Source organism: Megascapheus bottae, chromosome 36 (assembly GCF_031878675.1).
Source record: "Megascapheus bottae isolate mThoBot1 chromosome 36, mThoBot2.hap1, whole genome shotgun sequence".
Classification (NCBI taxonomy): Eukaryota; Metazoa; Chordata; class Mammalia; order Rodentia; family Geomyidae; genus Megascapheus; species Megascapheus bottae.
In genome coordinates this window covers 5,780,613-5,802,998 of record NC_143544.1, presented here as the reverse complement: position 1 = coordinate 5,802,998, position 22,386 = coordinate 5,780,613, and the positions used below count along the sequence as shown (strand labels likewise).

The following is a 22,386-nucleotide window of genomic DNA, read 5'->3' as shown; positions in this document are numbered from 1 at the left end:
CTTCCTGTGTAGCTCGGATTACAGGCGTGGGCCACCACTCCTAGTCTCAGACAGTTTTTGCTCAAGGCTAAAGCCCTGCCCCTTGAGCCACAGCACCACTTGCGGCCTTTTCTAAGTATGTGATACTGAGGTATGGAATCCAGGGCTTCGTGCATGCTAGGCAAACACTCTAACACTAGACTATACTCCCAACACCAGAAAGCTGAGACTCTAATCTCCAGTTAACCACTAAATCCAGAAGTGGATATGTGAGCAAAAAAGCCAAGTGATAGTGTGAAGCCCTGAGTTCAAGCCCCAACACCAACATCCACACACACAGCACAAGCAAACTAGGGAAAAAAATTAAAAATCATGAGCCAAGTGTAGTAGTATGCCTCTGTAACCCCAGCATTTAGGAGGTGGAGATAGATCCTGGGGTCCAGGCCAGTCTAGGCTCTCTACGGATTTCAAGGCCAGCCTGAACTAGATAGGCCCTGTTGAAAATGCAAGAGCTGGAGACTGGCTCAGGGGCCTGTAGGGTGGATAGGTAGCCTGTAGGTAATGAGATAACATATGGGCAACAGCTAACAATATGAAACAAACACATGGAAAACAGAATTGGATGCCACTGTCCTTCAAGCTCAAAACCCTGAGTGCAAAACCCCAGAACCACCAAGAGCAAAGTCACGCAGATCAGTTGGACTTTATTTATTTTTTTGCCAGTCCTGGGCTTGAGCTCAGGGCCTGAGCACTGTCCTTGGACTTTCTCAAGGCTAGAGCTCTACCACTTGAGCCTCAGCACCACTTCCGGCTTTTTTCTATGTATGTGGTACCGAGGAATCGAACCCGGGTCTTCATGCATGCTAGGCAAGCACTTTAACCACTAGGCCAAACTCCCGGCCCCAGTTGGACTTTATACAAATGAAAAATTTCAATGGTTCAAAGGACTCCATCTGAACTGGATCAAGTATCTGATGAAAGATGCACATCTAGGATATATAAATAATATAAGAATATATAAAGATTATATTCAATGACAGCCCAGTGTAAAAGATGCGCAGCAGGGGCCGGGAGATTGACCTAGTGGTAGATTTGCTTGCCTAGCATGCACACAGACCTGGGTTCGATTCCTCGGTACCACATACATAGAAAAAAAGCCAGGAGTGGTGCTGAGGCTCAAGTGGTAGAGCTCCGGCCTTGAGAAAGTCCAAGGACAGTGCTCAGGCCCTGAGCTCAAGCCCAGGACTGGCAAAATAAATAAAATAAACCCACAAAAGATGCGCAACGACACCAAACACAGGTCTCTCCAAAGAAGACTGACTGAAGGACAATAACTACCTCTGAAACTCAGCCTCACAGTCCCCGCCACCAACTCTGCCTCAGCCCCGCCCCCAACCTCTCCCGCCCAATCCCAGGCTGGCCCCGCCTTTTTCGTGTTGGATGGCCACGCCCCTCCGCACGTTCATTGGCTGGGCCGACCGTCAGCTCGGCGGAGGCGGCTCCGCGGTCTCACTGCGCATGCTCGCTGGAGAGGCCCGCACTGCCTCGGGGCCGCGCTCGCGCGCGCGGGCACAGAGCGCGCCCTCCAAGGGGCCATTGGAGGCGGGGAGCCGGCGCTGTGGGGTTGTGGTGGCCCAAGTGGCCGGGGCCTCCAGGTCGACGCCTGCGGCTGTAGCGGCCGAGGCCAGGGACCCGTCGCGGGAGAGGGAGGGCCGGCTGCCGTGGGTGAGGACGGGCCCTAGCGGGGCGGGGGGGGGGGGGGGTCCCGGCCGGCGGATGGACGCCCCGCGGGCGGGGCTGGGGAGGGGGTTCCGGCCCTGCGTCACGGCGCCGCCGCCTCGCTGTGGGCCGCCCGGCTTCGCCTCCTCACGCCTCGCCCCCTGTCCCCCGGGTCGGTGGGCCCCGCGATCGCCCCTCCGCGGCCCTCCCCCCGCGCGTCCCCGGGGCCCGGTGACCTTGCACCGCGCGCTGACCCCGTGAGGCTTCCAGGCTTCACGTCTGCCTGGACCTGCCGGGCCTCAAGTTTGAAAGGGAGCCGCAGCTCCCGGTCCCCGTGACGCAGGTCTATTCCATCGCTCTTCTGACTCCTTCCGTCCCCGAGAAGGGGCGACCTAGGGGAGGGTCTGAGAGCGTTAAGCCCTCCTTTCTTTTCCACTGATGGCATTTGGCGGGTGCGGATCCCCCCCCCCCCCCCCCGCATTCAGATCATCACACATAAACTTCCATTTCTGCTTTCCAGGGCCAGCATCGTTTCTGGAGCGTGGTTTAGATTTTCTGGTGAGGTTTGATTATGTTTGTCTGAGTCCTTTTCCAAATGCCACTAAATCAGACTAGTGGAAGAAGTCCAGGTCTGACGTTGGTGCTTGACTGTCTGGAGCTGGCACTGTGCGTAAGCTACACCGCTAGAGCTGTACTTTACTGGGAAATGCCTGGTGAGCCTTGGGCATTAGTTAGAAAGAGGAACCTGCCAGGTGATCCTGGCCTGTCATCCTAGCTACCTGGGAGGCTGAGACCTGAGGACCCAGGTTCAAAGCCAGCCTGGACAGGAAAAGGCTGTGAGACTCTGATCCCCACTTATCTATCAAAAAACCAGACATGGAGCTGTGGCTCAAGTAGTAGAGTGCTCACCTTGAACAAAAAAGCTCAAGGACAATGCCCAGGTTGAGTTCAAGCCCAAGACTAGCACACAGACACTCAGGAGGAACTTGCCTGCACCCATGGAGAGAACTGGTGTGAACAGACAATGAAGGATTGCTGTGCATTGTGCTGAAGAGGAAGGCCTCAGATGACAGGAAAGCAGACAGAAGGCAGGTGTGTGAACAGGTGCACAGAGGAAGCTCTGAAGACACATTAGGTCAGGAGAAAGAGCAAAACTAGCTGAGATTTTGGTCTAGGGTGCAACTATATTGTTAAGCCTTCTGTAAATACAACAGAATATGTCAGGCTCTGTTGAAGATTTTGGTCCAGCACTGCGCAGAGCACTTAGGGCACTGGTAAGAGTAGCGGTGGTGAGGAGTATGTGGGGGTGAGGGCCAGAAAACAAAAGAGAGGAAGAAGCAGGGGCTCCTGCCTCCCCAGTGACCTAAAGACCTCCCACCATGCTCCCATCTAACAGCTTCACCTCTCTGGGGAACACTGGCGCAGGAGAGGTGAGGTGGGTGGAGTCTCTCATTTTTTGTGGTATTGGAGTTTAACTCAGGGCCTCCCGCTTGCTAGTCACTGTGTCACTGTACCACTTGAGCCATCTATTCTGTTTTGTTTTCAATAGAATCTCACTTTTTTTTTTTTTAAATCCAGGCTAGCCAAGACCTCAGTCCTTCTATTCATGCTTCCCCTGTCTCTGGGTGACAGGTATGCACCGTCATACCCAGTTTGTATTGGTTGAGACAGGCATCTCGAGAGCCGCAGCTGGCTCCAAGCTGCAGTCCTCTCAGTCTCTGCCTCTGGCATGACTGGAATCACAGTGTGTGCCTCCACGCCCAGCTGGGCTCTCCCCTTCTGTACCCTTTGCGTTGCTTTGAAGCAGTGGCTTGGCTCTCAGGAAGGTATGCCTAATAGGGGACCTTTCAGCTATAACTTGAGGGGCATCTGTCTAGCAGGCAAAGTACAGGGGTGCTGCTGAATACCCTATAGTGCCGAACAGCCTCCCCCACCCCATATATACATACAACAAAGCCGTGTGTGCTCTGCACAGCAGTGGCCACTGGTGCTGGGGTTGTGAGTAGTACATCATCCTCTGGGGATCAAAACCAGCCTCCCCGGGATGACTGGCACCCAGTCTGTGCATGCATCACAGGAGGGTCTGGACCCGGGCGAGGCCCACCTCTGAGTCTCATAGTTCACTGGGCAGGGCAGAGGGCCAGGTGGAACTTCGAGATCCTGCAGGAAGGGTTTTACCTCTTCTTGTTCTGCGACAAGATCTTGCTGTGTTACACAGGCCACTTTTTGCACTCCTGGCCTGGAGTGGCCATCCTGCCTCAGGCTTTCTAGTAGTTGGAATGCTAAGCTTGCACCACTGGCTGTGCTTGACCTCACAAGCCAGGCCTTCCCTCCTCTCCTCCACGGTAATCCTAGCTACGCAAAGAACTGAGATTGGAACATTGATACTTGTTTGTTCTGTGCTAGTCTTGGGGCTTGAACTCAGGGCCTGGACACTGTTCCTGAGCTTCTTTTGTTTAAGACTAGCACCCTACCTCTTAAGCCATAGCTCCAGTTCTGGCTTTTTTTGGTAGTTTATTGGCGATTAGAGTCTCACAGACTTTCCTGCCTAGGCTGGCTTCAGACTGTGATCCTCAGAACTCAGCCTCCTGAATAGCTAGGATTACAGGCCCGAGCTGTTGGCACCCAACAATGACTGACATTTGAAGCCAACCCTGATAGAAAAGTGAATGAGGCTCCATTTCTGAAATAACCAGTAAAAATGTTGACTGGAGGCATAGCTCAGATGTTAGAGTGCCAGCTGAACAAATAAGCCCAATAAGAGTATGAGACCCTGAGTTCAAACTTCAGCATTAGCATGGGGGGAAGAGGGGGGGGAGATGATAAAGGAAAGTTGAGTTGAAGTTATAACTCTAGATTCTAGAAGCGGGTATTAGCCATAGTTCAACTGGGAAGGCAGACACTTTTGCTAAGATTTTACCTGGAACTTAGTGGCTCTCCTGGGAGCAGGTGACTAAGAAGCTAACAGGGAATTCTAGGTAACCCAGAGCGTAGACATGGCTAGAAACTGCCACTCCAGCCAGGTTGAGCCAGGGCAGGCTGAAGTGCTGGGTGATGAGGGGTACAGTGGAGATGCTGCAGGAACCCCAGCTTCTCGAAGGCCTTCATTGGCCAAGTTCACCTTGAAAACCCTGAGAGCTGAAAGTGATCGATTACAAGGAAACTGGAAGGGCTGGAATGTCACTCAGTGGCAAAGTGCTTTTCAGCAAGTACAGCATCCCAGTACCAAAAAAAGATAAGAAAGGTTAAAAAATAAAGGCCAGGCGCAGTGGCTCACGTCTGTAATCCCAGCTACTCAGGAGGCTGAGATCTGACGATCACGGTTCAAAGCCAGCCTCAGCACTAAAGTCCATGAGACTCTTACTTCCAGTTAACCACCATCAAACCACAAACGGAGCTGTGGCTCAGGATGGTAGAGCACTAGCCTTAATCAAAAGAGGTCAGGGATAATGCCCAGGCCCTGAGTTCAAGCCCCGTGAAAAACATTAGGGAAGAAAGAAAGAAGTAGCAGCTGGACTGTGGACACAGGAGCACAGCAGACTGCTTTCTGGGGAAGGTGAGCCCGGCGCTGTGGAGCAGTCTTCTTCGTGCTGTTTCCTTCAGCAGTTTTCTTTCGTACTTTAAACACCACTTAAGGGCAGGACACATTGGGTCTGGGCAGCCAGGCCTGGGTTCTAGTCCTGACTTTCACCAACTGGGCAGCCCTAGGTCATGCAGGTAAGTGCTTGAGACCACTGCCTCCCCAGGGGCAGAGTGACATGATAGTGACCCTAGGAGAAAGCCCGGGCTGCAGTAATAGAGGTCAGGGTTGACGCCACCGAATCTACTGCCTCACAGATCTAAGGCGAGGAGTCTTAGGGCAAGGCCTATTGGGGTGAGGCTGGGCGAGTCACGTGGGCAGAGGGGCAGGATGTGGGCAAGTGTCTTCACACGCACCTTCTCCCCATGCTGTGCAAAGGTCTCTGGGAACTTTGTCCCTGACACCATATTTCTGGTACCAAATTTGAACTTAGGGCCTTATACTTGTTCTGCTTGATTGCTCAGCTGGTACTTGGTGACTTAAGCCATGCTCCCGGCCCTGCTTTTTTTTTTTTTTTTTTTTTTTGCCAGTCCTGATGGGCTAAGGGCCTGAGCACTGTCCTTGGACTTTCTCAAGGCTAGAGCTCTACCACTTGAGCCTCAGCACCACTTCCGGCTTTTTTCTATGTATGTGGTACCAAGGAATTGAACGTGAGTCTTCGTCCATGCTAGGCAAGCACTCTACCACTAGGCCAAACTCCTGGCCCCCCTGCTTTTTTTTTTAGTGTGTGTGTGTGTGTGTGTGTGTGTGTGTGTGTGTTTAATGTGTACGTTTCCTTTCGTACAGTGTTTTCTGTTTCCTCACTCTCAGTCTTGCTTTTTCCTGGTTATTTTTGGAGATGGAGGGTTCATGGGCTCCCTCCCCCCCCCCCACACCCCTGGCTTTGAATTTCAATCTCCCAGATCAGTCTTCTGAAACTTGACTACATAGCGTAGTGGCAACTCACCCATCATCCCAAGTACATGGAAAGCTGGGGCAGGTAGATAGCAAGTTTGAGGCCAGCCTGAACAACTTAGCCAATCCTTAAGTCTGTAGGTAAAAGAGGATCTGGGGGTGGGGCTCAGTGGAAGAACGTCATGAGCATGCTCAAGACCTGGGTTTAAAGCCAGTATCACAGAAACAAAGTAAATCTAGTACAGGGACTCCCACACAGCTGTCACCCGGCGCCTTAACGAGTAAACCACAGAGGTCAGCTTGGAATACTGCTGTCAATCACTGCCCCTGCTGGACTTTGGATGCGACTTTGCTAGTGTCTCTGATGCGGTCTGATCCGGTGTTGCAGTTGGTCATCACATCTTCTCCACCTTCCATGACTGTGGTACTTTACCAGTGTCCAGGTCAGCTCTTCAAGGAATGATGGGCAGTGGGCAGATGGTCTCAGAGCTGGTGAGGCTGACTCTGCCCACTAGAGGGCGTCAGTTGAGGCGTCACGTTCTCTCCCTCTGTGGTTCATATGGATCTTAAGATAATTTGGGGCTCCTGGCCCCTGGCTTGGACATTTCCTAGAAATGAATTCCTGTAATACTTGGCTTTTGGTTATTGGCTTAAAAAAAAATCAGGAGCTGGGAGCCCACAATTTCTGAGCTGCCCCAGGCAAAGGCTGACCAGTTTACCTCCTTCTTTAGGACACAGCTCCTGGCCAGGGAAGAAGAGGAGAAAGTCGCCTTCTGCCAGGGAATGGAGTGTGGCTTTAGGATGCCCCTGCCTCCGCCCAGCGGGCCTGAGGGCCAGAAAGCAAAGGCCGGGCAGGAGCCTCGCCCCCAGAGAGTCACCAGTGTGATCCAGACAGTACCCAAGATCCTCACAACCTCCAGCGTGGATGGATGCGGGGTGGGCTCTAAGCCCATGGTTGGGCGCTCTACTGTGTCCCCAGAGACCTCTGCGCCCCCCACCCTCACCAGCACCCTCCCCACCCCGCCGGCCAAGGAGCAGGTGCAGACAGTCCCCAGGAAACGCAGCAGAGTGGACGCAGGTGAGACGTCCAGGCCTGTTGCCCCTGACCCCAGCACCCCAAAATCCAGCTAGGTGAGCTACGTCACAGTAGAGCCTCTTGATGTGGTCCCCATGCCAGGCTGGGGTGCCCACCCTGTGATGCCATCCCTAGGAGGGCAGAGATGGAGCCAGAGCAATGCTTCCTAAACACCTCCAAAACCTACACTACACCCGAGAAGCCAGCTGCACGGTCGGTCTGAGCTTCTGGCCTAGCAGCTGGGGGGTCCAAGGAGGCACCCCAGCCATGCAGGCCATGCCCCCTCCAGAACCCCTCACCCCACCCTGGCTGGCTTGTCTTACCCCAGAATGCTAACCCAGCCCTCTCCCCGCCCCCAGCCGCCCCTCAGCCCCTCGAGTTCCTGAGAACCCCGTTTGGAGGCCGAATCCTGGTGCACAAGGCCTTCCTGTACAAGCAGGAGAAGGCGGTGGGCGACAAGGTGTACTGGAAGTGTCGCAGGCAAGCAGAGCTGGGCTGCCGGGGCAGGGCTGTCACCCGCGGCCTGCGGGCCATCGTCATGCGGGACCACTGCCACCCGCCTGAGGAGGAGGGCCCCGAGGAGGGGTGCGAGAGGGAGGAGCTGCCCGAGGGCTGGGGGGAGCTCCCCGGTCCAGAGGGCGCTGAGGGCCAAGAGGAGGAAGTGCTGGACGGTGTGACCCTGTGGCCGCTGCTTGAGGAGCCGGACCCCATCCTCCAGCAGATAGCGAAGGAGGAGGAGGAGAAGGCCTTAGCTCTCTCGCTGCTCAGACTGCCTCTCAAGAAGCGCAAGCGGAGGCCCGGTGAGTATGCGCCCCTTCTTCCTTCCAGCAGGCAGGAACCTGCCTGTGCACATTCGTGCCCAGGCAGAGATGGCGGCTCCCTCAGGGCTGGAGGCATGGCTCAGATGGTAGAGTGCCAGCTGGCCTAGCACGTGAAGGGCCCGGAGCTCAAGCACACAAATAGAAAGGAAAAGAAAATGTCAGGCCAAGAGTGTGGCCTAGTGGAAGAGTGCCTGCCTAGCATGCATGAAGCCCTGGGTTTGATTCCTCGGTACTACATACACAGAAAAAGCCAGAAGTGGTGCTGTGGCTCAAGTGGCAGAGTGCTAGCCTTGAGAAAGCCCAAGGACAGTGCTCAGGCCATGAGTTCAAGCCCAAGAACTGGGGAATATATATATCACGATATATCACATATATACATGTATATATATATATATATACCCTAAACCAGCTGTAATCCGGGGACCCAGTCCTCCCAGAATTCTCTGATGCAGAAAGACCTGGTATGGAGGCTGGCAAGTCTGAATTGCAACAAGCCCCAGTGACCTGGATGTGGTTGAATCCAGGCAGGACCCCTAGAAAGGTTCTTCAGTGGGTCCCAGGTTCAAATTCCAGCCCCACCCAGTGGTGGCCCTGTCTGTGTCTCAGAAAGCTCGCTTAAACATTGGTTTTTCTGAGCTTTATCCCCAGGCAGACACAGCAACCTGGACTGTTAGGGAAGCTCTGGGAAGTTCTTGGCCCCCAACTGAGCAGGTGGCAGTTTGGTGAGAGGCAGATGCCATTCTTCTGGTGTCTTCATTACCAGCAACTAGGCAGTGAGATCCAGAGGCCAGATGGACCCAAGGGTCCCGCAGGGAGGGCCAGGTGGCGGGATGGGGCGGGACTTCCTTTCCGCCTTTCCGCTGGGTAAGGGACCTCTCAGGTCTACTTGACTTTCACAGTGGCACACACATGCACTTGATTTAAAAAAAAAAAAAAAGTAAACCTAAATGTCAATCTCTTTATACAACTACTTATAGCTAATAATAAGAAGAATGTTAAATAAACCCCAAAACATAAAAGCCCAGCCAAGAGTGAGCAGGACCCCTGCCGCCCCGGGGTGGAGCAGGAGGGAGCCCAGCTCTTCGAGGGTGGCTCCAGGGCTGTGCTGGGATGCACTGGTGCTCTGCCAACGCACATCCACACCCGCCACACCCAGCTTCACCACAGGCTGCCCCTTCATTTTTGTCAGTCATGGGGCTTGAACTCAGGGCCTGGCGCTGTCCCTGAGCTCTTTCCTTCGACGCTGGAGCTCTGCCACGTGGAGTCGCAGCCCCACTTCCAGTTTTCTCTTGGTTAATGCCCCGGGCTGACTTTGAGCCATGCGTGACTCTCAGATCTCAGCCTCCTGAAGGGAGGTTGACAGGCGTGAGCCACCAGCCCGGGGCCACATCTGTCCTCCCCGTTCCCATCCAGGACAGGGCCGGAACCTGGAGTTCCTGACGACCTGCTATGGGGGCCGCTTCCTGGTGTACCGCTCCTTCCTCTACAAGCGGGAGAAGGTGGTGGGGGACAAGGTGTACTGGACGTGCCGGGACCACGCCCTGTACGGCTGCCGCAGCCGCGCCATCACCCAGGGCCAGCGCGTGACCATGATGCGCCGTCACTGTCACCCTCCGGACATGAAGGGCTTGGAGGCCCGTCGGCAGCAGGAGAAGGCCATAGCGGAGCTGCAGGGCACGGCGGAGGACTTCGAGTTCGGCGGCTATCTCATAACGCAGGCTGTGGACAATCTGCCGCCTCCCAAGCCCCAGAGCAGAAAGCGGGCCAAGGCCAGCGATCAGGAGCTTCCTGCCCAGCCCGAAGCCCCGCAGGAGGCCTCTGAGGAGGGCCAGGGCGAGGACCCGGGTGAGGCTCCCGAGCTGGCCCCTCTGCGGGCTCTGGTGCTCCAGTCCCAGCCAGCACTTGGCTTCTGGACGCCCCTTCCCTGTCCCCCGCTCCGTGCTTGACCTTCCTTTCCGACTCCCTCCAGGAGGCCCCGAGTTCCTGAAGACGCCTCTGGGGGGCAGCTTCCTGGTGCACGAGTCGTTCCTGTACCGGCGGGAGAAGGCCGCCGGCGACAAGGTGTACTGGACCTGCCGCGACCAGGCACGCATGGGCTGCCGCAGCCGCGCCATCACGCAGGGCCGGCGGGTGACCGTCATGCGGGGCCACTGCCACCCGCCCGACGTGCTGGGCCTGGAGATGCTGCGGCAGCGGGAGGAGCACCCCAGCCCCACCCGGCGGGGAGCCCCAGGTACCCAGACCAGCCCCACCCGCTCCAGGCCACCCCTGCCTCACCCCTGTCACCAGCCCACAGGAGTCACAGGTCTTTCCTCCACCCTGTCCCCCTCCGCCCCCCTCCCCCCCCCCCCCGCGTCCCCGCAATGCGCCAGTCCTCACCCTGTGAGAAGAAGAGCTCTGCCACCGCCATGCTGTTCCTGGGGTCCCAGGCGCAGGGCCACCTCGCTGTGCCCAGGCCCTAGGCCAAGGCTAGGGGGACCGCGGAGGCCAGGACTCCTCCAGACCTCTTTGGTGTGGGTTCTGGGCCCCTCCTGACGGCCTTCCCACCCCTCGGCAGGAGGCCCCGAGTTCCTGAAGACGCCTCTGGGGGGCAGCTTCCTGGTGCACGAGTCGTTCCTGTACCGGCGGGAGAAGGCCTCCGGCGACAAGGTGTACTGGACCTGCCGCGACCAGGCACGCATGGGCTGCCGCAGCCGCGCCATCACGCAGGGCCAGCGGGTGATGGTGATGCGCAGGCACTGCCACCCGCCCGACATGGGCGGCCTGGAGGCCCTGCGGCAGCGGGAGCACTTCCCCAACCTGTCCCAGTGGGAAGGCCCAGGTGCGGGCAGGGCAGGCAGGCCCAGGGCCCCCGCTCCCCGCTGCCCACACACTCGCCCCTGCCCGCCCCAGAGCGCGGCCAGCCCGGGCCGCCTGGAGGGCCTCGAGCTCAGAGCAGCTGCACCCACGCCCAGGGCACCGACCCTGGGAGAAAGCCAAGGGGCAGCGGCTAGGGTGACATTCCCACCAACCACGGACATGCCCAGCCTCTCAGCCCTCCCCCCCCCTCCCCCCCCCGCCACGCACACTGGCCTGTCTCGAAGCTCCTGAGAGGCTGAGTCACTTGGCTGCCAATTAGTGGGAGAGTGGATGGAAGTCGTGGGCCCTTGGAGGTCCAGACCAGATCAGAGAGGGGACCTAGGCAGGCAAGGGCCTGTGGCAACAGGGACTAGCGTGGGGTGCTAGGGGATTGTAGTCTGTTGGCTGGGGGACAGGCCGCCCACCCCCTGTCCCTGGCACACTGTCCCCGGCACCTGAGCTCCACCCGCCCTCATCCCCTCCCAGAGCCCCTGAAGCCGCTGGAGTTCCTGAGGACGTCCCTTGGGGGCAAGTTCCTGGTGCACGAGTCCTTCCTCTACCGCAAGGAGAAGGCGACGGGCGAGAAGGTGTACTGGATGTGCCGGGACCAGGCCCGGCTCAGCTGCCGCAGCCGCGCCATCACCCAGGGACGCCGGGTAATGGTCATGCGTGGCCACTGCCACCCACCGGACCTGGAGGGCCTGGAGGCCCTGCGTCAGCGGGAGCAGCCGCCTGGCTCCCCCCAGCAGTGAGCCAGGTAGGACCCCAGCCAGGGGCCCCGGTGCCTGGGTCTCCACTCCCGGGACATGAGCTTTGTGCCTTCCTCCTTCCTTATTACTGGTCGCTTCCCTTTAAGCTGAAACCACACCCGCACCTCTCCCATCCCAACCGCTGCTTCTTTTATTCTAAGGCATTTTATCTTGTGTGTGTGTGTGTGTGTGTGTGTGCGCACATGTGAGTGCATGCACACTCGCATACACATGTGCCAGTACTGGGACTTGAACTCAGGGCCTTGAGCCTGTCCTCAGCTATTTTGTTCATGTCTGGTGCTTTACCACTTAAGCCATGCCTGCCTGGCATGCTCAAAGCCCTAGATTTCAAGGAATTGTCTGTCCTGTGTATTTCACGGGTAAAAATAATCTAGCCAAGCCTTCAGCAAAAAACCTCAGCACCCAGACCCTGAATTCACTCCCCAGACAGAGGGCGAGCACCCCTGCACGTGCCCGCGCACCATCTAGATGCTAGGAAAGAGACTCCAGGACTGTTTAACCTCCCCTTGTTACTCATTTCGGCAATATTTGAGTCTTTGGAATAACGCGTGTTTCCTTGTAATCAGGGAGGTGGAAGATAAAAATCCAGGCAGCCGAGGAGCCCTGGAGAAGCTTCTGGTCCACTCAGGCATCCCCAGCCACCTACAGCTGCTTGGCAAAACTGCTGTCACTCCTCCATGGCGATGCCTTCGCCATCCCCAGCGCTGTCCCCAGCGGTGTCCCCGGAGGCTGCTCCAGGTGTCCTTGTGTCAGCAGAAGGTAGCGCCCAAGCTGGAGGGGCTGTGGTGAGGCGGGCCAGGGCACGGCCGCCGCTGCCGTCCTGAGTTTGGAAAGCTCCGGGGAAGTCCACCTGGCCACAGACGCCATGACCCTGCTTTGCACTACAAGCACCCCGGATTTTCCAAGCATGTGACTGGAGCGTCGCGAAAAAAAAATGCTCAGAGCCCACTGCACATGTGCGGGTGGCACGGTCTTCCCAGCATGCACTGCTGCACTGGGTCTCTCAGGGTGGGCCTGGGGCCCCCTGCTGCTTCCGGAGTACAGAGCATCTGTCGGGTCTCTCCATCCTTCCCAATGTGACTGGCCAGAGGTTGGCGCCCGGGGTTGTCCATATGGCAACGCCCAGTGCACTAGGAGAGTGGCAGCCTGTGCCAGGACCACCCCCTCTCCTACCTAGACAGACCTGCCCAGGCAGTCCACCATGCTCCCACACTGTGATGCGAGGGACCGAGCGATGTCGGCCAGCCGGGGAGGGCTGCCTGTGGGCCCGTGATGGCGCAGCACCCCCTCTCTGCTCATCTGCTTCCCCATTAAACCCGGTTTGGTCTCCCTGTGCCCAGTGGCTGCGCTCACCTGACCTTCTGGATGACAGCTGCCCCAAAGCCACAGTCTCAGCACCACCTGCTCAGGATGTGACGGGCTTGGGGGGACAGTGCGGCAGGGGTGGTATCTTCTTGGCCTCCACCATCTCTTCTTTACAACCTACACTGATTTTTTTTGGGGGGGGATGGCAGTCCTGGGGCTTGAACTCAGAGCCTGCGCAGTCCCTGAGCTTCTGCTGTTCAAGGCTACTGCTGTAATACTTGAGACACAGTGCCACTCCCAGCCTTTTCTGTGTATGTGGTACCGAGGAATCAAACCTGGGCCTTTGTGCATGCTAGGCGAGCACTCCATCACTAGGCCACATTCCCAGCCCCCTACCTTGCTTTTTTTTTTTTTTTTTGTCAGTTGTGGGGCTTGGTCTGGGCGCTGTCCCTGAGCTCTTCAACTCAAGGCTACCACCCTATTTCTGAGCCACAGCCCCACTTCCCATTTTCTGGTGGTTCATTGGAAATAAGAGTCCCAGGTTCTTTTGTGCCCAGGCTGGTTTTGAACTTCGATCCTCGGACCTCAGCCTCCTGAGGTGTGAACGACCACATTCAGCCCCCCTACTTTTTATTTTATTTTATTTTTGCCAGTCCTGAGCTTGAGCTCAGGGCCTGAGTACTGTCCTTGGACTTTCTCACAGTTAGAACTCCACCACTTGAGCCTCAGCACCATTTTTGACTTTTTTCTACATATGTAGTACTGAGGAATCAAACCCAGGTCTTTGTGCATGCTAGGCAAGCACTCTACCACTAGGCCAAACTCCCAGCCCCACTCCTCCCTCCCCCCCCACTTTTTAAAATGAAAATCCCAACACACCCCTGCCTAGGGAGGCCTCAGCCTGGCTATTTAGTTATGACTCTGTTCAAGCTCCACAGGCCAGATGGCCCCAAGAGAAGCCAGCCAGCTCCCCAAGGAGAAAGCCCCTCACTGTTCCTTTGTAAGGCCCAGCTCATTGTGAGCCCACTTAAGCCCGGCAGGGATTAAGGCTGTGCTGGGCTGTGTCCGCAGAGGACAGGGGGACCTCGCAGACCTGGCCTCCGTACTCTGGGCCCTGGACCCTGCTCCAGACTCACTCTCCCTGACCAGGTCAGGCTACACAGAGTTCTCCATCCCATAGTGAGACAGGGTCTCACTGCACTGCCCAGGCTGGTCTTGAACCCTTAGGCTCAAATGATCCTGCTATCTCAGGCTCCCATGTTAGCTAAGACCACAGCCCCCATCCCCCGTGCCCCAGCCCATCTCCCTTCAGATGAAGCCAGAGACAGAGACCACAATTCCATGTGCAGAAATCCCTCTGCGCTGCCACGCGGCACGAGGTCACCATGAGCGATGCGTCTGGCATGTGCGTAGTCCACCCACAGTCCAGGGGTCTGCTGGACTCCGGCCTTAAGGGAGCCCTGATGGGTTAGGCCTGGTGGCCCCGGGCTTCACTCTGCACACTGTGTAGGCCTTTGTGCAGCCCTTGGCTTTCCTTTGGGTCACCCCATCACTCCCAGGGGAATACTGCCAAGAGGGAAGGGTCAGGGCGGCTTTAGACAGTCAACACCACAGGCCAGGGAGGGGAGCCGCTGACACCAGCCCAGCACCTGTGCACCAGGGGGGCCACGCCACGCCCCTCCCTCCCCACAGGCGTCCCCGCCGCCAGTCCCCAGTAACAGATTATTTCTGAATGGAGATGCCAAGCAAAGACTCCAATCTTCTCTGAAGCACTGGTGACCAGGGCTCCCCACCGCCAGAGCCAAGGGCCCTTCTAGAACCTTTCAGAGTCCTCAGGAGGAGGATAGTTGGGGACACTGGGCTCCCCAGATGGGCTTTCCAGCTGTCCATTTGCTACACTATGGACAGAGTTGAGCTGCAGGCCCTCCGCAGGGTTGGGGTGCCTCCGGCGCCAGCATGGGGGTCTCCACTTGCTCTTGCAGGCCTGGGAGAAGAGAGCGCTGTGAGGAAGAGGGAGAGATGGCGAGGAGTGGGCAGGGGTACAAGGGCAGAAGCGGCACCTCTTTGAGGCAGTGACAGGCCAGGGCGAGGAGGGCGAGGAGAGCCAGGACTCCAGCAGCAATGGGAATTCCCAAGGGCATTTGCAGCCCATCACCGTGCTGCTGAGGAGAGGGAACAGAGTGAGGGGCCTGCAGAGCCCGGGGGGAGAGGAGCAGAGGGCTGGGGCTCTCACCTTGTGGCTCCAAGCCAGGTCTTTCTGCAACCAGGTCATGGTGGTTTCCTCATCTGTCACCAAGAAGTGAGGCAGCTGATGTGTCCCCTGGCAGCTGGCTCAGCTCCCCCATCCCTAGATCTTACTCCTCCCCGCGGTCCCCCACATTCTCACTCAGGCCACGCCCTGCAACACCTCCAGGCTCAGCTGGTCTGCAAAGGAACATACTAGCCTCTTCTGAGCCATCTCAGCCATCGAAACTGAAACCCTTCTTTCCCAGAGGACGGGGAAGGGAGCAAACAGAATGGCCCTCTGGCACGGGGCTTCCCTCCCCTCACTCCAATACCAGGGGCTGGGCAGACAAGAGTCCCAGCCCAGCACCAAACAGCTATTTCCCGAAAGTCATGTGGATTCCTAAAGGGTAGACTTTCCAGGCGCCTGTGTCTGCGTGGCCATTGTCAAGTAAGACCAGGGCGTCCCCTGCCGGCCATTACAACAATCTGCAGGAAGAGAGCCAGGGGTGGCCAGTTTTCCCCAGCTGTGGACATTTAGTGGAATTTTCATAGGGAAATGGAAGCCGAAGGAACCCAAGAAACTTGTCTTAAGGGAGCGTGGTGGTTCAGACCTGCATTTTCAACATGGGAAGGATGAGAAAGGGAGATGGGAAGAGAATGGAGAGCCCCAGCTCTATGTGAGTTTGCAGTAAAGCCTCTGTCTCAGATAACAGAGACAGAGAGAGAGCAAACCTTCCAGCAGATAAAAGGCAAAGTTGAAGGGAGATTCCTGAAATCTGGGGCTCTCAGAAACCGGGCAGCACAGGAGGCAGTGGGAGGGGGCCATGGATGGCTGAACGTAACACATACCCATGGAGACCACCAGGTGACAGTGAAGGCACACTCCTTCCAACAGTCCACGGACCTACACAGCTTGCTGCCAGAAATTGAGAAGCATGAGATCTCTCCCTCCCTCCCTCCCTCCCCCCACCTCTCTCTCTCTCTCTCTCTCACACACACACACACACACACACACACACACACACACACTTGCTGAACTCTAGGAAGATCCCTTCCCTTCTCAAGTCTCACTTAGGACAGGTGGACAGGGAGTTTGGAGGCCAGGCCTGGTCAAACTCCCCCCCCCCAACCCCCCCGGGGACCCCTGGGTCAGTTCACTGCACACAGCATATGTCTGGTGTTTCCTTTTGTCTTGGCGCCAAAGATATGCTACTGCTCCGACAGCTGGGCTTGACTAGAAAGAAAAGTGTGGGGACAAGGTCAGGTGCCCTGACCCCACGTGGGGGTCCACCCTCCCTCTGATGGGCTCTCAAAAAGGCTGGGCCCAAAAGGCCTAGCACCTGCCCCTGCGCGGAGCTGAGCCAGAGGGCCAAGCTGATGGGCCTCTTCTCTTCTTGGGAGGAGGGGAGCCACTGGGACAAAGTAACCTGACTCCCCTTACCTACAGCCCCCCGCTTTTTTGCTCCCTACCCTACTAGACTGGGCAAGTCTACATGCCTCAAAGGAAGGGCGCTGCTCACCCACTCACGCAGCTGCGACTCCGTTCCCTCTGCTGCCCCCACGTGGCCAGTGTGTCTCCCTGCTCCCCGCTTGATTAGACAAGCCAGGGCTGCACCTCAACTCCTCAGGTCCCCCAGAGTCGGGGTCTCAGACTCCAGTGACCCTCGGCTGGTCCCTCCCCCATCTGTGACCCGTCTTATGGGAGATCCTGACCAGGGGGTGTCCGTTTTCACAAGAGACAGATGCACAACCCCACGCTTGAATCCACGCTCTTGAACCCTGTTCTACTGACGTGGAAGACGCGGCAAACACACCAGTTGATCTGCAAAGTGGGGGAGATCCGACTGTCCCCCCAGGGCCTGGGGTGTGCAAGCACATCACTGCTTGCAGAGCAAACGTGGAGTGCAGACTGCTGTGCGTGTGCATGTGTGTGCGCGTGTGTGCATGTGTGCGTGCATGTGCGTGCGTGTGTGCATGCATGTGTCCGTGTGTGCATGCATGTGCGCGTGTGTACGTGTGCATGTGTGCGTGCGTGTGCGTGCGCATGTGTGCAGGCTGTTCTTCCCGTGGAAAGAACAAAGCTGAGAACAAAGCTTACCGCAGAGACACCCCTTGCACACGGGGTCGCTGAGTCCCACTCGCCTGCCCTCACTTCCTTGGGACCAGGACTCAGCAAAGCTGCACCTAAGCCCTTTTTCGTCCACGATGCTGCCAGAGAGGCTGCCTGCCCCTCCCCCATGGTTCCTGTCCTTGCCCTGCCCTCCCCCGGGGGAGGGGGAGAGGGGACACTGGCAGGTTGTCCCCAGGCTTCCTCCTGGTGGCTGTCAGGCCATTCTGGGGAGGAAACTCCCAGTCCTGTGCTCAGCCCGGCCAGCCCGGCCACCCTCATGAAGTCCCCCAGTGCTGGACGCAGCAAACCCATGGGCTTTGAATGTCCCCAGCGCCTTCCCGAGAGGGACAGGGTTCCAGGGCCGGATCACGGCCGTGGGCATCTGGCTCTCTCAGAATCCCCACCACCCGCCCATCGGGCTTCTTCGTGGGCTCATCGGCAGAGACAGGGGAGGAGCGGCCCGGGCCGGGCCGGCGGGACGATGGGTCGGGGCTCTGGGCGGGCGCGGGCGCCGGGTCCCGTCCCCACCTCTTCCTCCTCCGGCCCCCGCCCTCCCACGCACCTGCGCTGGCCTCCCCCCAAGCCCTAGGGGCAGCGGGCAGGCGGAGCCGCGAGATCAGAGGACGGGAGTGGTCGTCGGCGGCGGGAGGGGCGGGGACTTTCCCCCCACGCCTGCCCGGGCCTGCTCCCCTCCCCCTCGCCAGGTGGGGGGCACCGCCGGGGAATTCCACCGCCCAGGCTGGGGTCCTCGGAGGGGACGCGCGCGCCGGGACCCGGCACAGCTGTCTTCCTCCCCAGACACCAGCTGCCCCTGCCCGTCCCGGACTCAAGTCCACGGTCCCTGCCTGTCTCGCGGGTGTGGGGGCGGGGCGCTGCCTGCTCCGCCGGCGGGGACGGGGGAGGGAGGGAGGGGGTGTCACAATGAATGGACGGCGGAGTGGGAGCGCCTGCGTGCCCCGGCGTCCTCCCCCGCCCCCCTCCCCCCTCCCCGCCGACCCGCGCGGACCCCGGAGAGGGGCGAGCGGGCGGGGCGAGGCGGGGGCGCGGGGTCCGGGCGGGGGCGGCGTGGGAGGCGTCTGGACCTGCTGCCTGCGCTCCAGCGCCGGGCGGGGCGCCGCGCTCCCGGGGGCGGGGAGGGGGGATGGAGGGGCGGGCGGGGAGGGAGGGCGCGCACGGGGGACGCCGGGGGCCGGCGCGGCGCAGTTGAGACCCGGGCGCGCGAGCAGCAGGGTGCGAGGCGCCGCGGGAGGGAGTGGGTGTGGAGGCCGGGGCCCGCCGGGAGCGCAGTGGTCGCCTCGGGGGTCGGAAGGGAGACGACCTAGGACGCAAAGACCTCCCTAGGAGATACGTAGACGGGAGGCGCCACCCCGAGCGAGACGGGATCCGAGGAGGGGCGGGGGGACCCCCGGCCGCCGGGGAGACAGACCCCGAGCGGCCGCGCCTGGCGGCGGGCTATGGGGACCGGGGCTCTGCGGGGCCTCCTCCTCCTCCTCCTCCCGCTGCTGCCTCCGCGCGGGTCCTCGGCGGGCAGCCTGCACAGCCCAGGTGAGTCCGGCAGCGGCCCGGGCAAGGGTTCGAGGCCGGGGAGGCGCGGCGCGCGCGGGCAGGTGCCGGGTCCGGTCGGGAGTTGGCGCCTAGTGGGGAGGTGGGGTGGGAGGAGACCCCGAGAGGTACAGACCTCCCTCCACCCCGGCTCCTGCTGTGGTCGGCAGGCCTGTCCGAGTGCTTCCAGGTGAATGGCGCCGATTACCGAGGCCAGCAGAACCACACGGGCCCGCGCGGCGCGGGGCGCCCGTGCCTCTTCTGGGACCAGACGCAGCAGCACAGCTACAGCAGCGCCAGCGACCCTCAGGGCCGCTGGGGGCTGGGCGCGCACAACTTCTGCCGGTGAGGGGCGGGGCCTGCGCGGGGCGGGGCCTGCGCGGGGCGGGGCCTGCGCGGGGCGGGGCCGAGGGCTGCGCGCGGTAGTGCGGGGTCCGTCCACCCTCCCGTCGGAAGTCGGCGTTCAGAAAAGGAGAAGGGGCGGGCGAGAAGCCCGCAGCCTCCACCTGACACACAGGGCCTGACCTCCTCTCCCGCCCGCAGGAACCCGGACGGCGACGTGCAGCCGTGGTGCTACGTGGCCGAGACGGAAGAGGGCATCTACTGGCGCTACTGCGACATCCCCACGTGCCACAGTGAGTGGACTGGAGTGGACGGCGCGGACGGGGATGCGGGTGCCCCCCTCCGGCCGGGGGTCGCGTTGGGAGGGCGCAGCCTGACTCTGCTGCCCCCTCAGTGCCGGGGTACCTGGGCTGCTTCGTGGACTCGGGGGCGCCCCCAGCTCTCGGGGGCCCCAGTGGCACCTCCACGAAGCTCACGGTTCAGGTGTGCCTTCGCTTCTGCCGTATGAAGGGCTACCAGGTACTGCCCGCGGGACCCCTCACCAGGGACCCCGGCTCCCTCTCCGAGCCCCACTCTTGAGAGCCCAACCCCACTCCCCACCCCGCGACCCCCGCCCGGCACCCTGCCTCTCGGTCACTCGGTCTCTGCTCCCAGCTGGCCGGGCTGGAGGCTGGTTACGCCTGCTTCTGTGGCTCTGAAAGCGACCTGGCCCGGGGACGCCCGGCCCCTGCCACCGACTGTGACCAGATCTGTTTCGGCCACCCAGGCCAGCTGTGCGGCGGCGACGGGCGGCTGGGCATCTACGAAGGTGCGCCCCGGGCAGGCATGGGGGCCGAGGGCGCCGCCCTAGGTGCCCGGCCCTAACCGGGGTGGGCTTGGGGAATGGGCCACCGGGTTGGAGGGGATCTGGGGCGCACGCAGGACCCGGAGGGGGCAGCGCGTGAGAAGGGGCCGGGCCCGACCCGGGGCTGGGGTCTGCTGGGACCCCGCAGGGGTGCCGGGAAGGGAGGCCCCGCTGGCCTCGGGGGGTGCTGACGGCCGCCCCGCCGCCCGCAGTGTCCGTGGGCGCCTGCCAGGGCAACTGGACCGCCCCGCAGGGGGTCGTCTACTCGCCCGACTTCCCCGACGAGTACGGGCCAGATCGGAACTGCAGCTGGCTGCTGGGCCCCGCGGGAGCCGCGCTGGAACTCACTTTCCGCCTCTTCGAGCTGGCCGACCCGCGGGACCGACTGGAGCTGCGCGACGCGGGATCCGGACGGCTGCTCCGCGCCTTCGACGGCGCCCGCCCGCCGCCGGCGGAACCGCTGCGCCTGCGCACCGCCGCGCTGCTGCTGTCCTTCCGCAGCGACGCGCGCGGCCACGCGCAGGGCTTCGCGCTGGCCTACCGCGGTGAGCCGCGCCCCGGCCCCCGGCCCTGCACCCCGATCCCGAGACCCGGGCCCCTTGTCCCCGCCCCGTACCCAGACCCCGCGTCCCCGCCCCGCACCCCGACCCAGGCCCCGTGCCCCGGCCCGCGCCCAACCCCCTCATCCCGGGCCCAAGCCCCGGCCCCGCACCCAGACCCCGCGTCCCCGCCCCGCACCCCGACCCAGGCCCCGCGCCCCGCACCCAGACCCCGCGCCCCCTCCCCTCACCCCGGGCCCAAGCCCCGCACCCAGACCCCGCGTCCCCGCCCCGCGCCCCGGCCCGCGCCCCCTCCCCTCACCCCGGGCCCAAGCCCCGGCCCCGCACCCAGACCCCGCGCCCCGGGCCCCACGACCCGCACCCCGGACCCGTGCTCGCCCCGACCCCGCGCCCCGCACCCGACCCTGGCCCCGCACCGTGCCCGCCTCACACCTCTCTCCGCAGGGCTGCAGGACGCCCCGGGAGACCCCGCCGCTGCCCCCGAGGGCTCGGCGCAGACCCCCGCCGAGCCCCTCGACGGCGCCAACGCCAGCTGCAGCCCCAAGCCCGGGGCTCCGCAGCCCGCGGTGGGAGGTGAGGGCGCCGGCGGGGCGGGCCCGGGGGAGTCGGGAGCGGCTGCCGCCGCCGGTCCTCACGACGTTCCTGTGCCCGCAGCTCGGGTCTTCTCGACGGCAACGGCCATCTCCGTGCTGCTGCTGCTGCTGCTGTCGCTTCTGCGGCTGCTGCGCCGACGGTGCGGGCGCTGGGGCCGGGCCTGAGGGCGGACCCCGCACCGGGTGCCTAGTGCCTCGGTATCCCGGGACACGGAGGGACCCTGGAGGGGAGCTGGGACCCCAGAAGGGAAGGAGCCCGGGAAGGGACTTCTGGCTTCTTGATGGGGGGCCCTTGAGGGGATCCCGCGTGGGGCTGCGAGCAGGACAGGCAGGAGGCTGAGACGGGACGGGGCTGGGGTCCAGCTGACGTCTGCCCCCTCTCTAGGAGCTGTCTGCTGGCTCCGGGAAAAGGGCCCCTGGCCTCGGGGCCTTCCCGGGGGCCCGGGAGAAGCTGGGCTGTGTGGTATCGCCGGCCCCGAGGGGTGGCCCTGCCTTGTCCCCCCGGGGACCCCCAAGCTGAGGGTCCCGCCGCAGGCTACCGGCCCCTGAGTGCCTCCAGCCAGAGCTCCTTGCGCTCACTCATCTCTGCTCTATGACTCCGGACCCCGGGGTCCGTCATCAAGATGGACATCTGAGATTCCATGCCACAGCCTACCTCGGCCTTCTCCTTTAATGGCGGCTCGGCCTGTGGAGACATTGGACAGGAAGCGTTTGGTGCTATTATGGAACCTGACCCCCCTCCCAAAGAGTGGGCCTTGATGGAGGGGCTGGCTGCTGGGTCCCGGGGGCGGGAGGAACCCGGCCCCCCTCCCAAACCGTGGACCGTGATGCCGGGGCTGGCTGCGGGGTGCAGAGGTCTTTGGGCCCCTCCGGGGCTGGTCCTGGACTGCTGTCCCCGGAAGTCACAGGTGAGCAAAGGTGGACAGAAGCTCCACCGTCGACCTCCAATAAAGGGCCTCGTTTGGTACCGGCCTCCGTTCTTCCGCGGCGGGAGGGGCTGTGCGGATGAGGGCGCGGGGTTTGGGGCAGAGTTCGGTGGAGCCTTCTGGGAGGCACAGGACCGAGGGGCGGAGGGTGGGGCAGCCGGAGGTGGGCTGAGCGGTCCGGGAGAGGCCCCGACCTTCTCCTCCGGGCCTTCCCGTCTGCCTGCTGCCGGCCTTGGGCGGGCCGAGGGTGCGCCCGGTGGAG

At 61.1% G+C, this 22,386-nt stretch overlaps 3 protein-coding genes across 7 annotated transcripts; 2 read left to right on the top strand and 1 right to left on the bottom strand.

Annotated features, from left to right (window-relative positions):
- Positions 1–1,530: 1,530 nt before the first annotated feature.
- Flywch1 (FLYWCH-type zinc finger 1) lies at positions 1,531–13,011 on the top strand. Of its 4 annotated transcripts, XM_090324716.1 has the most exons (9): positions 1,531–1,704; positions 2,219–2,256; positions 6,904–7,250; positions 7,607–8,047; positions 9,482–9,913; positions 10,038–10,301; positions 10,626–10,889; positions 11,393–11,663; positions 12,243–13,011. In XM_090324716.1, the coding sequence occupies exons 3-8, from the start codon at positions 6,956–6,958 to the stop codon at positions 11,656–11,658; spliced, it is 1,962 nt and encodes a 653-aa protein (XP_090180842.1). In that variant the 5' UTR covers positions 1,531–1,704; positions 2,219–2,256; positions 6,904–6,955; the 3' UTR covers positions 11,659–11,663; positions 12,243–13,011. The 4 variants fall into 4 exon arrangements, with proteins under 4 accessions (XP_090180842.1, XP_090180843.1, XP_090180845.1 ...); XM_090324717.1 differs by lacking the exon at positions 2,219–2,256; XM_090324719.1 differs by lacking the exon at positions 10,038–10,301.
- A 1,662-nt stretch (positions 13,012–14,673) lies between these two features.
- LOC150042288 (uncharacterized) lies at positions 14,674–15,362 on the bottom strand. The gene is made up of 3 exons (XM_090324744.1): positions 15,215–15,362; positions 15,042–15,140; positions 14,674–14,965 (listed from the first exon to the last, which is right to left on the bottom strand). Exons 1-3 carry the CDS (start codon positions 15,251–15,253, stop codon positions 14,795–14,797), a joined length of 309 nt encoding a protein of 102 aa, XP_090180870.1. The 5' UTR covers positions 15,254–15,362; the 3' UTR covers positions 14,674–14,794.
- Positions 15,363–18,771: 3,409 nt separating this feature from the next.
- On the top strand, positions 18,772–22,162 carry Kremen2 (kringle containing transmembrane protein 2). 2 transcript variants are annotated; one of them, XM_090324728.1, is made up of 9 exons: positions 18,772–18,862; positions 19,030–19,204; positions 19,403–19,494; positions 19,596–19,720; positions 19,973–20,009; positions 20,258–20,590; positions 21,050–21,178; positions 21,260–21,338; positions 21,584–22,162. In XM_090324728.1, the coding sequence occupies exons 1-9, from the start codon at positions 18,772–18,774 to the stop codon at positions 21,792–21,794; spliced, it is 1,272 nt and encodes a 423-aa protein (XP_090180854.1). In that variant the 3' UTR covers positions 21,795–22,162. The 2 variants fall into 2 exon arrangements, with proteins under 2 accessions (XP_090180854.1, XP_090180853.1); XM_090324727.1 differs by having other exon boundaries at positions 19,856–20,009.
- Positions 22,163–22,386: the final 224 nt, after the last annotated feature.

What these genes read in the sequence shown, in the direction of transcription:
- Kremen2 (XM_090324727.1), top strand. Translation starts at nt 18,772, where the DNA reads ATGGGGACCGGGGCTCTGCGGGGCCTCCTCCTCCTCCTCCTCCCGCTG. An exon ending in GGGCAGCCTGCACAGCCCAG is followed by an intron (nt 18,863 to 19,029) that starts GTGAGTCCGGCA and finishes TGTGGTCGGCAG; the next exon opens with GCCTGTCCGAGTGCTTCCAG. An exon ending in CTTCGCGCTGGCCTACCGCG is followed by an intron (nt 20,591 to 21,049) that starts GTGAGCCGCGCC and finishes CTCTCTCCGCAG; the next exon opens with GGCTGCAGGACGCCCCGGGA.
- Flywch1 (XM_090324717.1), top strand. Translation starts at nt 6,956, where the DNA reads ATGGAGTGTGGCTTTAGGATGCCCCTGCCTCCGCCCAGCGGGCCTGAG. An exon ending in CACCCGGCGGGGAGCCCCAG is followed by an intron (nt 10,302 to 10,625) that starts GTACCCAGACCA and finishes ACCCCTCGGCAG; the next exon opens with GAGGCCCCGAGTTCCTGAAG. An exon ending in GTCCCAGTGGGAAGGCCCAG is followed by an intron (nt 10,890 to 11,392) that starts GTGCGGGCAGGG and finishes ATCCCCTCCCAG; the next exon opens with AGCCCCTGAAGCCGCTGGAG.
- LOC150042288 (XM_090324744.1), bottom strand. Translation starts at nt 15,253, where the DNA reads ATGACCTGGTTGCAGAAAGACCTGGCTTGGAGCCACAAG. An exon ending in ACCTGGCTTGGAGCCACAAG is followed by an intron (nt 15,141 to 15,214) that starts GTGAGAGCCCCA and finishes TCTCCTCAGCAG; the next exon opens with CACGGTGATGGGCTGCAAAT. An exon ending in CCTGTCACTGCCTCAAAGAG is followed by an intron (nt 14,966 to 15,041) that starts GTGCCGCTTCTG and finishes CTCTTCTCCCAG; the next exon opens with GCCTGCAAGAGCAAGTGGAG.